We start from the raw sequence: 13,917 nt of genomic DNA on the forward strand, positions 1-13,917 counted from the left end.
CAGCCAGCCAGTGAGTCAGTCAGTGAGTGAGTCAGTCAGTCAGTGAGTGAGTGAGTCAGTCAGTGAGTGAGTGAGTGAGTGAGTCAGTCAGTGAGTGAGTGAGTCAGTCAGTCAGTGAGTCAGTCAGTCAGTGAGTCAGTCAGTCAGTCAGTGAGTCAGTCAGTCAGTCAGCCAGTGAGTCAGTCAGTCAGTCAGTCAGTCAGCCAGTGAGTCAGTGAGTGAGTCAGTCAGTCAGTCAGTCAGTCAGTCAGTGAATCAGTCAGTCAGTCAGCCAGTGAGTCAGTCAGTCAGTCAGTCAGTCAGTGAGTCAGTCAGTCAGTCAGTGAGTGAGTGAGTCAGTCAGTCAGTCAGTCAGTCAGTCAGTGAGTGAGTGAGTCAGTCAGTCAGTCAGTGAGTGAGTGAGTGAGTGAGTGAGTCAGTCAGTCAGTCAGTCAGTCAGTCAGTCAGTCAGTGAGTGAGTGAGTCAGTCAGTCAGTGAGTCAGTCAGTCAGTCAGTGAGTCAGTCAGTCAGTGAGTGAGTCAGTCAGTCAGTCAGTCAGCCAGCCAGTGAGTCAGTCAGTGAGTGAGTCAGTCAGTGAGTGAGTGAGTGAGTCAGTCAGTGAGTGAGTGAGTCAGTCAGTCAGTCAGTCAGTCAGTCAGTGAGTCAGTCAGTCAGTCAGTGAGTCAGTCAGTCAGTCAGCCAGTGAGTCAGTCAGTCAGTCAGCCAGTGAGTCAGTGAGTGAGTCAGTCAGTCAGTCAGTCAGTCAGTCAGTGAGTCAGTCAGTCAGTGAGTGAGTCAGTCAGTCAGTCAGTCAGTCAGTCAGTGAGTGAGTGAGTGAGTCAGTCAGTCAGTGAGTCAGTCAGTCAGTGAGTCAGTCAGTCAGTCAGTGAGTGAGTCAGTCAGTCAGTCAGTCAGTCAGTCAGCCAGCCAGTGAGTCAGTCAGTGAGTCAGTCAGTCAGTGAGTCAGTCAGTCAGTGAGTGAGTCAGTCAGTCAGTCAGTCAGCCAGCCAGTGAGTCAGTCAGTGAGTGAGTCAGTCAGTGAGTGAGTGAGTCAGTCAGTCAGTCAGTCAGTGAGTCAGTCAGTCAGTCAGTCAGTCAGTCAGTGAGTCAGTCAGTCAGTCAGTGAGTCAGTCAGTCAGTCAGCCAGTGAGTCAGTCAGTCAGTCAGTCAGTCAGTCAGCCAGTGAGTCAGTGAGTCAGTCAGTCAGTCAGTCAGTCAGTCAGTCAGTGAGTCAGTCAGTCAGTCAGCCAGTGAGTCAGTCAGTCAGTCAGTCAGTCAGTGAGTCAGTCAGTCAGTCAGTGAGTGAGTGAGTCAGTCAGTCAGTCAGTCAGTCAGTCAGTGAGTGAGTGAGTCAGTCAGTCAGTCAGTCAGTCAGTGATTGAGTGAGTGAGTGAGTGAGTCAGTCAGTCAGTCAGTGAGTCAGTCAGTCAGTGAGTGAGTGAGTCAGTCAGTCAGTCAGTCAGTCAGTCAGCCAGCTAGTGAGTCAGTCAGTGAGTGAGTCAGTCAGTCAGTCAGTGAGTCAGTCAGTCAGTCAGTGAGTCAGTCAGTCAGTGAGTGAGTCAGTCAGTCAGTCAGTCAGTCAGCCAGCCAGTGAGTCAGTCAGTGAGTGAGTCAGTCAGTGAGTGAGTGAGTGAGTCAGTCAGTGAGTGAGTGAGTGAGTCAGTCAGTCAGTCAGTCAGTCAGTCAGTCAGTCAGTCAGTGAGTCAGTCAGTCAGTCAGTCAGCCAGTGAGTCAGTCAGTCAGTCAGCCAGTGAGTCAGTGAGTGAGTCAGTCAGTCAGTCAGTCAGTCAGTGAGTCAGTCAGTCAGTGAGTGAGTCAGTCAGTCAGTCAGTCAGTGAGTGAGTGAGTGAGTCAGTCAGTCAGTGAGTCAGTCAGTCAGTGAGTCAGTCAGTCAGTCAGTGAGTGAGTCAGTCAGTCAGTCAGTCAGTCAGTCAGCCAGCCAGTGAGTCAGTCAGTGAGTCAGTCAGTCAGTGAGTCAGTCAGTCAGTGAGTGAGTCAGTCAGTCAGTCAGCCAGCCAGTGAGTCAGTCAGTGAGTGAGTGAGTCAGTCAGTCAGTCAGTGAGTCAGTCAGTCAGTCAGTCAGTGAGTCAGTCAGTCAGTCAGCCAGCCAGTCAGTCAGTCAGTGAGTCAGTCAGTCAGTGAGTCAGTCAGTCAGTGAGTGAGTCAGTCAGTCAGTCAGTGAGTCAGTCAGTGAGTCAGTCAGTCAGTGAGTGAGTGAGTGAGTGAGTCAGTCAGTCAGTCAGCCAGTGAGTCAGTCAGTGAGTGAGTCAGTCAGTCAGTCAGTCAGTCAGTCAGTCAGTCAGTGAGTCAGTCAGTCAGTGAGTGAGTCAGTCAGTCAGTCAGTCAGTCAGTCAGTCAGTCAGTCAGTCAGTCAGTCAGTCAGTGAGTCAGTCAGTCAGTGAGTCAGTCAGTCAGTCAGCCAGTGAGTCAGTCAGGCAGTCAGTCAGTCAGTGAGTGAGTCAGTCAGTCAGTCAGTCAGTCAGTGAGTGAGTCAGTCAGTCAGTCAGTCAGTCAGTCAGTCAGTGAGTGAGTGAGTGAGTCAGTCAGTCAGTGAGTCAGTCAGTCAGTGAGTCAGTCAGTCAGTGAGTGAGTCAGTCAGTCAGTCAGCCAGCCAGTGAGTCAGTCAGTGAGTCAGTGAGTGAGTCAGTCAGTCAGTCAGTGAGTCAGTCAGTCAGTGAGTCAGTCAGTGAGTGAGTCAGTCAGTCAGCCAGCCAGTGAGTCAGTCAGTGAGTGAGTCAGTCAGTCAGTGAGTGAGTGAGTCAGTCAGTGAGTGAGTGAGTGAGTGAGTGAGTCAGTCAGTGAGTGAGTGAGTCAGTCAGTCAGTGAGTCAGTCAGTCAGTGAGTCAGTCAGTCAGTCAGTGAGTCAGTCAGTCAGTCAGCCAGTGAGTCAGTCAGTCAGTCAGTCAGTCAGCCAGTGAGTCAGTGAGTGAGTCAGTCAGTCAGTCAGTCAGTCAGTCAGTGAATCAGTCAGTCAGTCAGCCAGTGAGTCAGTCAGTCAGTCAGTCAGTCAGTGAGTCAGTCAGTCAGTCAGTGAGTGAGTGAGTCAGTCAGTCAGTCAGTCAGTCAGTCAGTGAGTGAGTGAGTCAGTCAGTCAGTCAGTCAGTGAGTGAGTGAGTGAGTGAGTGAGTCAGTCAGTCAGTCAGTCAGTCAGTCAGTCAGTCAGTCAGTCAGTGAGTGAGTGAGTCAGTCAGTCAGTGAGTCAGTCAGTCAGTCAGTGAGTCAGTCAGTCAGTGAGTGAGTCAGTCAGTCAGTCAGTCAGTCAGCCAGCCAGTGAGTCAGTCAGTGAGTGAGTCAGTCAGTGAGTGAGTGAGTGAGTCAGTCAGTGAGTGAGTGAGTCAGTCAGTCAGTCAGTCAGTCAGTCAGTGAGTCAGTCAGTCAGTCAGTGAGTCAGTCAGTCAGTCAGCCAGTGAGTCAGTCAGTCAGTCAGCCAGTGAGTCAGTGAGTGAGTCAGTCAGTCAGTCAGTCAGTCAGTCAGTGAGTCAGTCAGTCAGTGAGTGAGTCAGTCAGTCAGTCAGTCAGTCAGTGAGTGAGTGAGTGAGTCAGTCAGTCAGTGAGTCAGTCAGTCAGTGAGTCAGTCAGTCAGTCAGTGAGTGAGTCAGTCAGTCAGTCAGTCAGTCAGTCAGCCAGCCAGTGAGTCAGTCAGTCAGTGAGTCAGTCAGTCAGTGAGTGAGTCAGTCAGTCAGTCAGTCAGCCAGCCAGTGAGTCAGTCAGTGAGTGAGTCAGTCAGTGAGTGAGTGAGTCAGTCAGTCAGTCAGTCAGTGAGTCAGTCAGTCAGTCAGTCAGTCAGTCAGTGAGTCAGTCAGTCAGTCAGTGAGTCAGTCAGTCAGTCAGCCAGTGAGTCAGTCAGTCAGTCAGTCAGTCAGTCAGCCAGTGAGTCAGTGAGTCAGTCAGTCAGTCAGTCAGTCAGTCAGTCAGTGAGTCAGTCAGTGAGTGAGTCAGTCAGTCAGCCAGTGAGTCAGTCAGTCAGCCAGTGAGTCAGTCAGTCAGTCAGTGAGTCAGTCAGTCAGTCAGTCAGTGAGTCAGTCAGTCAGTGAGTGAGTCAGTCAGTCAGTCAGTCAGTCAGTCAGCCAGCCAGTGAGTCAGTGAGTGAGTCAGTCAGTCAGTCAGTGAGTCAGTCAGTCAGTGAGTCAGTCAGTCAGTGAGTGAGTGAGTCAGTCAGTCAGTCAGTGAGTGAGTCAGTCAGTCAGTCAGTCAGTCAGTCAGTGAGTGAGTCAGTCAGTGAGTGAGTGAGTCAGTCAGTGAGTGAGTGAGTCAGTCAGTCAGTCAGTCAGTCAGTCAGTCAGTCAGTCAGTCAGTCAGTCAGTGAGTCAGTCAGTCAGTCAGTGAGTCAGCCAGCCAGTGAGTCAGTGAGTGAGTCAGCCAGTGAGTCAGTGAGTGAGTCAGTCAGTCAGTCAGTGAGTCAGTCAGTCAGTGAGTCAGTCAGTCAGTGAGTGAGTCAGTCAGTCAGTCAGTGAGTGAGTCAGTCAGTCAGTCAGTCAGTCAGTCAGTCAGTCAGTGAGTGAGTCAGTCAGTGAGTGAGTGAGTGAGTGAGTGAGTCAGTCAGTGAGTGAGTGAGTCAGTCAGTCAGTCAGTCAGTCAGTGAGTCAGTCAGTCAGTCAGTGAGTCAGTCAGTCAGTCAGTCAGTCAGTCAGTGAGTCAGTCAGTCAGTCAGTGAGTCAGTCAGTCAGTCAGTGAGTCAGTCAGCCAGTGAGTCAGTCAGTCAGTCAGTGAGTCAGTCAGTCAGCCAGTCAGCCAGTCAGTCAGTGAGTCAGTCAGTCAGTCAGTGAGTCAGTCAGTCAGCCAGTGAGTCAGTCAGTCAGTCAGTGAGTCAGTCAGTCAGCCAGTCAGTCAGTGAGTCAGTCAGTCAGTGAGTCAGTCAGTCAGTCAGTGAGTGAGTCAGTCAGTCAGTCAGTGAGTGAGTCAGTCAGTCAGTCAGTCAGTCAGTCAGTCAGTCAGTCAGTGAGTCAGTCAGTCAGTGAGTGAGTGAGTGAGTGAGTGAGTGAGTCAGTCAGTGAGTGAGTGAGTCAGTCAGTCAGTCAGTCAGTCAGTGAGTCAGTCAGTCAGTCAGTGAGTCAGTCAGTCAGTCAGTGAGTCAGTCAGCCAGTGAGTCAGTTAGTCAGTCAGTGAGTCAGTCAGTCAGTCAGTCAGCCAGTGAGTCAGTCAGTCAGTCAGTCAGTCAGTCAGTCAGTCAGTGAGTCAGTCAGTCAGTCAGTGAGTGAGTCAGTCAGTCAGTCAGTCAGTCAGTCAGTCAGTGAGTGAGTCAGTCAGTCAGTCAGTCAGTGAGTGAGTGAGTCAGTCAGTCAGTCAGTCAGTCAGTCAGTCAGCCAGCCAGTGAGTCAGTCAGTGAGTGAGTCAGTCAGTCAGTGAGTGAGTGAGTCAGTCAGTGAGTGAGTGAGTGAGTGAGTCAGTCAGTCAGTCAGTCAGCCAGTGAGTCAGTCAGTCAGTCAGTCAGTCAGTCAGCCAGTGAGTCAGTCAGTCAGTGAGTGAGTCAGTCAGTCAGTCAGTCAGTCAGCCAGTCAGTCAGTCAGTCAGTCAGTCAGTCAGTCAGTCAGTGAGTCAGTCAGTCAGTGAGTCAGTCAGTCAGTCAGCCAGTGAGTCAGTCAGTCAGTCAGCCAGTGAGTCAGTCAGTCAGTCAGTCAGTGAGTCAGTCAGTCAGTGAGTGAGTCAGTCAGTCAGTCAGTCAGTCAGTGAGTGAGTCAGTCAGTCAGTCAGTCAGTCAGTCAGTGAGTGAGTGAGTGAGTCAGTCAGTCAGTCAGTGAGTCAGTCAGTCAGTTAGTCAGTCAGTCAGTCAGTCAGTCAGCCAGCCAGTGAGTCAGTCAGTGAGTGAGTCAGTCAGTCAGTCAGTGAGTCAGTCAGTCAGTGAGTCAGTCAGTCAGTGAGTGAGTGAGTCAGTCAGTCAGTCAGCCAGCCAGTGAGTCAGTCAGTGAGTGAGTCAGTCAGTCAGTGAGTGAGTGAGTGAGTCAGTCAGTGAGTGAGTGAGTCAGTCAGTCAGTCAGTCAGTGAGTCAGTCAGTCAGTCAGTCAGTGAGTCAGTCAGTCAGTCAGTGAGTCAGTCAGTCAGTCAGTCAGCCAGTGAGTCAGTCAGTCAGTCAGTCAGCCAGTGAGTCAGTGAGTGAGTCAGTCAGTCAGTCAGTCAGTCAGTCAGTCAGTCAGTCAGTCAGTGAGTCAGTCAGTCAGTCAGTCAGTCAGCCAGTGAGTCAGTCAGTCAGTCAGTCAGTCAGTCAGTGAGTCAGTCAGTCAGTGAGTGAGTCAGTCAGTCAGTCAGTCAGTCAGTCAGTCAGTCAGTGAGTGAGTCAGTCAGTCAGTCAGTCAGTCAGTCAGTCAGTCAGTGAGTGAGTGAGTGAGTGAGTGAGTGAGTCAGTCAGTCAGTCAGCCAGTGAGTCAGTCAGTCAGTCAGTGAGTCAGTCAGTCAGTGAGTGAGTCAGTCAGTCAGTCAGTCAGTCAGTCAGTCAGTCAGTCAGTCAGTCAGTCAGTCAGTCAGTCAGTCAGTCAGTGAGTGAGTCAGTCAGTCAGTCAGTCAGTCAGTCAGTCAGTGAGTCAGTCAGTCAGTCAGTCAGTCAGTCAGTCAGTGAGTGAGTGAGTGAGTGAGTGAGTGAGTGAGTGAGTGAGTGAGTCAGTCAGTCAGTCAGTCAGTCAGTCAGTGAGTCAGTCAGTCAGTCAGTCAGTCAGTGAGTCAGTCAGTCAGTCAGTCAGTCAGTCAGTCAGTCAGTCAGTCAGTCAGTCAGTCAGTCAGTCAGTCAGTCAGTGAGTGAGTGAGTGAGTGAGTGAGTGAGTGAGTGAGTGAGTGAGTGAGTGAGTCAGTCAGTCAGTCAGTCAGTGAGTCAGTCAGTCAGTCAGTCAGTCAGTGAGTGAGTCAGTCAGTCAGTCAGTCAGTCAGTCAGTCAGTCAGTCAGCCAGTCAGTCAGTCAGTCAGTCAGTCAGTGAGTCAGTCAGTCAGTGAGTCAGTCAGTCAGTCAGTCAGTCAGTGAGTGAGTGAGTGAGTGAGTCAGTCAGTCAGTCAGTCAGCCAGTGAGTCAGTCAGTCAGTCAGCCAGTGAGTCAGTCAGTCAGTCAGTCAGTCAGTCAGTCAGTCAGTGAGTCAGTCAGTCAGTCAGTCAGTCAGTCAGTCAGTCAGCCAGTCAGTCAGTCAGTCAGTCAGTCAGTGAGTCAGTCAGTCAGTGAGTCAGTCAGTCAGTCAGCCAGTGAGTCAGTCAGGCAGTCAGTCAGTCAGTGAGTGAGTCAGTCAGTCAGTCAGTCAGTGAGTGAGTCAGTCAGTCAGTCAGTCAGTCAGTCAGTGAGTGAGTGAGTGAGTCAGTCAGTCAGTGAGTCAGTCAGTCAGTGAGTCAGTCAGTCAGTGAGTGAGTCAGTCAGTCAGTCAGCCAGCCAGTGAGTCAGTCAGTGAGTCAGTGAGTGAGTCAGTCAGTCAGTCAGTGAGTCAGTCAGTCAGTGAGTCAGTCAGTGAGTGAGTCAGTCAGTCAGCCAGCCAGTGAGTCAGTCAGTGAGTGAGTCAGTCAGTCAGTGAGTGAGTGAGTCAGTCAGTGAGTGAGTGAGTGAGTGAGTCAGTCAGTGAGTGAGTGAGTCAGTCAGTCAGTGAGTCAGTCAGTCAGTGAGTCAGTCAGTCAGTCAGTGAGTCAGTCAGTCAGTCAGCCAGTGAGTCAGTCAGTCAGTCAGTCAGTCAGCCAGTGAGTCAGTGAGTGAGTCAGTCAGTCAGTCAGTCAGTCAGTCAGTGAATCAGTCAGTCAGTCAGCCAGTGAGTCAGTCAGTCAGTCAGTCAGTCAGTGAGTCAGTCAGTCAGTCAGTGAGTGAGTGAGTCAGTCAGTCAGTCAGTCAGTCAGTCAGTGAGTGAGTGAGTCAGTCAGTCAGTCAGTGAGTGAGTGAGTGAGTGAGTGAGTCAGTCAGTCAGTCAGTCAGTCAGTCAGTCAGTCAGTCAGTGAGTGAGTGAGTCAGTCAGTCAGTGAGTCAGTCAGTCAGTCAGTGAGTCAGTCAGTCAGTGAGTGAGTCAGTCAGTCAGTCAGTCAGCCAGCCAGTGAGTCAGTCAGTGAGTGAGTCAGTCAGTGAGTGAGTGAGTGAGTCAGTCAGTGAGTGAGTGAGTCAGTCAGTCAGTCAGTCAGTCAGTCAGTGAGTCAGTCAGTCAGTCAGTGAGTCAGTCAGTCAGTCAGCCAGTGAGTCAGTCAGTCAGTCAGCCAGTGAGTCAGTGAGTGAGTCAGTCAGTCAGTCAGTCAGTCAGTCAGTGAGTCAGTCAGTCAGTGAGTGAGTCAGTCAGTCAGTCAGTCAGTCAGTCAGTGAGTGAGTGAGTGAGTCAGTCAGTCAGTGAGTCAGTCAGTCAGTGAGTCAGTCAGTCAGTCAGTGAGTGAGTCAGTCAGTCAGTCAGTCAGTCAGTCAGCCAGCCAGTGAGTCAGTCAGTGAGTCAGTCAGTCAGTGAGTCAGTCAGTCAGTGAGTGAGTCAGTCAGTCAGTCAGTCAGCCAGCCAGTGAGTCAGTCAGTGAGTGAGTCAGTCAGTGAGTGAGTGAGTCAGTCAGTCAGTCAGTCAGTGAGTCAGTCAGTCAGTCAGTCAGTCAGTCAGTGAGTCAGTCAGTCAGTCAGTGAGTCAGTCAGTCAGTCAGCCAGTGAGTCAGTCAGTCAGTCAGTCAGTCAGTCAGCCAGTGAGTCAGTGAGTCAGTCAGTCAGTCAGTCAGTCAGTCAGTCAGTGAGTCAGTCAGTCAGTCAGCCAGTGAGTCAGTCAGTCAGTCAGTCAGTCAGTGAGTCAGTCAGTCAGTCAGTGAGTGAGTGAGTCAGTCAGTCAGTCAGTCAGTCAGTCAGTGAGTGAGTGAGTCAGTCAGTCAGTCAGTCAGTCAGTGATTGAGTGAGTGAGTGAGTGAGTCAGTCAGTCAGTCAGTGAGTCAGTCAGTCAGTGAGTGAGTGAGTCAGTCAGTCAGTCAGTCAGTCAGTCAGCCAGCTAGTGAGTCAGTCAGTGAGTGAGTCAGTCAGTCAGTCAGTGAGTCAGTCAGTCAGTCAGTGAGTCAGTCAGTCAGTGAGTGAGTCAGTCAGTCAGTCAGTCAGTCAGCCAGCCAGTGAGTCAGTCAGTGAGTGAGTCAGTCAGTGAGTGAGTGAGTGAGTCAGTCAGTGAGTGAGTGAGTGAGTCAGTCAGTCAGTCAGTCAGTCAGTCAGTCAGTCAGTCAGTGAGTCAGTCAGTCAGTCAGTCAGCCAGTGAGTCAGTCAGTCAGTCAGCCAGTGAGTCAGTGAGTGAGTCAGTCAGTCAGTCAGTCAGTCAGTGAGTCAGTCAGTCAGTGAGTGAGTCAGTCAGTCAGTCAGTCAGTGAGTGAGTGAGTGAGTCAGTCAGTCAGTGAGTCAGTCAGTCAGTGAGTCAGTCAGTCAGTCAGTGAGTGAGTCAGTCAGTCAGTCAGTCAGTCAGTCAGCCAGCCAGTGAGTCAGTCAGTGAGTCAGTCAGTCAGTGAGTCAGTCAGTCAGTGAGTGAGTCAGTCAGTCAGTCAGCCAGCCAGTGAGTCAGTCAGTGAGTGAGTGAGTCAGTCAGTCAGTCAGTGAGTCAGTCAGTCAGTCAGTCAGTGAGTCAGTCAGTCAGTCAGCCAGCCAGTCAGTCAGTCAGTGAGTCAGTCAGTCAGTGAGTCAGTCAGTCAGTGAGTGAGTCAGTCAGTCAGTCAGTGAGTCAGTCAGTGAGTCAGTCAGTCAGTGAGTGAGTGAGTGAGTGAGTCAGTCAGTCAGTCAGCCAGTGAGTCAGTCAGTGAGTGAGTCAGTCAGTCAGTCAGTCAGTCAGTCAGTCAGTCAGTGAGTCAGTCAGTCAGTGAGTGAGTCAGTCAGTGAGTGAGTGAGTCAGTCAGTCAGTCAGTCAGTGAGTCAGTCAGTCAGTCAGTCAGTGAGTGAGTCAGTCAGTCAGTCAGTCAGCCAGCCAGTCAGTCAGTCAGTCAGTCAGTCAGTGAGTCAGTGAGTCAGTCAGTCAGTGAGTGAGTCAGTCAGTCAGTCAGTGAGTCAGTCAGTCAGTCAGTGAGTCAGTCAGTCAGTGAGTGAGTCAGTCAGTCAGTCAGTCAGTCAGTCAGTCAGCCAGTGAGTCAGTCAGTGAGTGAGTGAGTGAGTGAGTGAGTCAGTCAGTCAGTCAGTCAGTCAGTCAGTCAGTCAGTCAGTCAGTCAGTCAGTGAGTGAGTCAGTCAGTGAGTGAGTCAGTCAGTCAGTCAGTCAGTCAGTCAGTCAGTCAGTGAGTCAGTCAGTCAGTGAGTGAGTCAGTCAGTCAGTGAGTGAGTCAGTCAGTCAGTCAGTCAGTCAGCCAGTGAGTGAGTCAGTCAGTCAGTCAGTCAGTCAGCCAGTGAGTGAGTCAGTCAGTCAGTCAGTCAGTCAGTCAGTCAGTCAGCCAGTGAGTCAGTCAGTCAGTGAGTGAGTCAGTCAGTCAGAAAATGCTCCTGAAGGCTAAAAAAGTGACGTTAGCGAGTATTTCTTGTAATTGGTGTCACTTGTGAGTTCTTTCAGTGATTCATTCAGTAATAATTTATGCAATGCTTTTGATTTGGTGACTGTGATGGATGTAGGCGGCGCTGATCCCACAAGCCCCGGTGCGGTTGTGACGGCGGGCGCGTCTCATGAGTCCAGAAGCGGCGAGAAGGAGACGCTCAGTGCAGAAGAGCTGCGCAGGAGAAGACAGGCCTACTTCGACAGGTGAGCGCTTCTGCACACACTCATGCTACTGTGATCATACATGACACACACTCATGCCACTGTGATCATACATGACACACTCATGCTACTGTGATCATACATGACACACTCATGCTACTGTGATCATACATGACACACACTCATGCCACTGTGATCATACATGACACACACTCATGCCACTGTGATCATACATGACACACTCATGCTACTGTGATCATACATGACACACTCATGCTACTGTGATCATACATGACACACACTCATGCCACTGTGATCATACATGACACACACTCATGCCACTGTGATCATACATGACACACACTCATGCTACTGTGATCATACATGACACACGCTCATGCTACTGTGATCATACATGACACACACTCATGCTACTGTGATCATACATGACACACACTCATGCCACTGTGATCATACATGACACACACTCATGCTACTCTGATCATACATGACACACACTCATGCTACTGTGATCATACATGACATTCTCATGCTACTGTGATCATACATGACACACACTCATGCTACTGTGATCATACATGACATTCTCATGCTACTGTGATCATACATGACACACACTCATGCTACTGTGATCATACATGACACTCATGCTACTGTGATCATACATGACACACACTCATGCTACTCTGATCATACATGACACACACTCATGCTACTGTGATCATACATGACATTCTCATGCTACTGTGATCATACATGACACTCATGCTACTGTGATCATACATGACACACACTCATGCTACTGTGATCATACATGACACACACTCATGCTACTCTGATCATACATGACACACTCATGCTACTCTGATCATACATGACACACTCATGCTACTGTGATCATACATGACATTCTCATGCTACTGTGATCATACATGACACTCATGCTACTGTGATCATACATGACACACACTCATGCTACTGTGATCATACTTGACACACTCATGCTACTGTGATCATACATGACACACACTTATGCTACTGTGATCATACATGACACACACACACATGCTACTGTGATCATAGATGACACACACTCATGCTACTGTGATCATACATGACACACACTCATGCTACTGTGATCATACATGACACACACTCATGCTACTGTGATCATACAAGACACACACTCATGCTACTGTGATCATACATGACACACACTCATGCTACTGTGATCATACATGACACACACTCATGCCACTGTGATCATACATGACACACACTCATGCTACTGTGATCATACATGACACACACTCATGCCACTGTGATCATACATGACACACACTCATGCCACTGTGATCATACATGACACACACTCATGCTACTGTGATCATACATGACACACACTCATGCTACTGTGATCATACATGACACACACTCATGCTACTGTGATCATACATGACACACACACGCTACTGTGATCATACATGACACACACTCATGCTACTGTGATCATACATGACACACACTCATGCTACTGTGATCATACATGACACACACTCATGCCACTGTGATCACACATGACACACTCATGCTACTGTGATCATACATGACGCACACTCATGCTACTGTGATCATACATGACACACACTCATGCTACTGTGATCATACATGACACACACTCATGCTACTGTGATCATACATGACACACACTCATGCTACTGTGATCATACATGACACACACTCATGCTACTGTGATCACACATGACACACACTCATGCTACTGTGATCATACATGACACACACTCATGCTACTGTGATCATACATGACGCACACTCATGCTGCTGTGATCATACATGACACACACTCATGCTACTGTGATCATACATGACACTCTCATGCTACTGTGATCATACATGACACACTCATGCTACTGTGATCATACATGACACACACTCATGCTACTGTGATCATACATGACACACTCATGCTACTGTGATCGTACATGACACAAACTCATGCCACTGTGATCATACATGACACACACTCATGCTACTGGGATCATACATGACACACACTCATGCTACTGTGATCATACATGACACACACCCATGCTACTGTGATCATACATGACACACACTCATGCTACTGTGATCATACATGACACACTCATGCTACTGTGATCGTACATGACACACTCATGTTACTGTGATCGTACATGACACACACTCATGCTACTGTGTTCATACATGACACTCATGCTACTGTGATCATACATGACACACACTCATGCTACTGTGATCATACATGACACACACTCATGCTACTGTGATCATGCATGACACACACTCATGCTACTGTGATCATACATGACACACACTCATTCTACTGTGATCATACATGACACACACTCATGCTACTGTGATCATACATGACACACACTCATACCACTGTGATCATACAAGACACACACTCATGCTACTGTGATCATACATGACACACACTCATGCTACTGTGATCATGCATGACACACACTCATGCTGCTGTGATCATACATGACACACACTCATGCTGCTGTGATCATACATGACACACACTCATGCTACTGTGATCATACATGACACACACTCATGCTACTGTGATCATACATGACACACACTCATGCTACTGTGATCATACATGACACACTCATGCTACTGTGATCATACATGACACACACTCATGCTACTGTGATCATACAAGACACACACTCATGCTACTGTGATCATACATGACACACTCATGCTACTGTGATAATACATGACACACACTCATGCTACTGTGATCATACAAGACACACACTCATGCTACTGTGATCATACATGACACACACTCATGCTACTGTGATCATACATGACACACACCCATGCTACTGTGATCATACATGACACACACACGCTACTGTGATCATACATGACACACACTCATGCTACTGTGATCATACATGACACACACTCATGCTACTGTGATCATACATGACACACACACGCTACTGTGATCATACATGACACACACTCATGCTACTGTGATCATACATGACACACTCATGCTACTGTGATCATACATGACACACACTCATGCTACTGTGATCATACATGACACACACTCATGCTACTGTGATCATACATGACACACACACGCTACTGTGATCATACATGACACACACTCATGCTACTGTGATCATACATGACACACACTCATGCTACTGTGATCATACATGACACACACACGCTACTGTGATCATACATGACACACACTCATGCTACTGTGATCATACATGACACACACTCATGCTACTGTGATCATACATGACACACACTCATG

The 13,917-nt window shown here is 49.0% G+C and overlaps 1 protein-coding gene across 1 annotated transcript in view; it reads left to right on the forward strand.

Moving 5' to 3' along the window:
- atxn3 (ataxin 3) overlaps positions 1–13,917 on the forward strand; it is a gene marked incomplete at its 5' end in the record, with an annotated part of 44,193 nt that overhangs the window by 20,490 nt on the left and 9,786 nt on the right. The window contains one exon of the mRNA XM_079832403.1: positions 10,451–10,577. Coding sequence (XP_079688529.1) covers positions 10,451–10,577 — 127 coding nt within the window. The remainder of the gene's footprint in view (positions 1–10,450; positions 10,578–13,917) is intronic.

The sequence above is a fragment of the Gobio gobio genome, assembly GCF_949357685.1.
Source record: "Gobio gobio genome assembly, chromosome: 13".
Classification (NCBI taxonomy): domain Eukaryota; kingdom Metazoa; phylum Chordata; class Actinopteri; order Cypriniformes; family Gobionidae; genus Gobio; species Gobio gobio.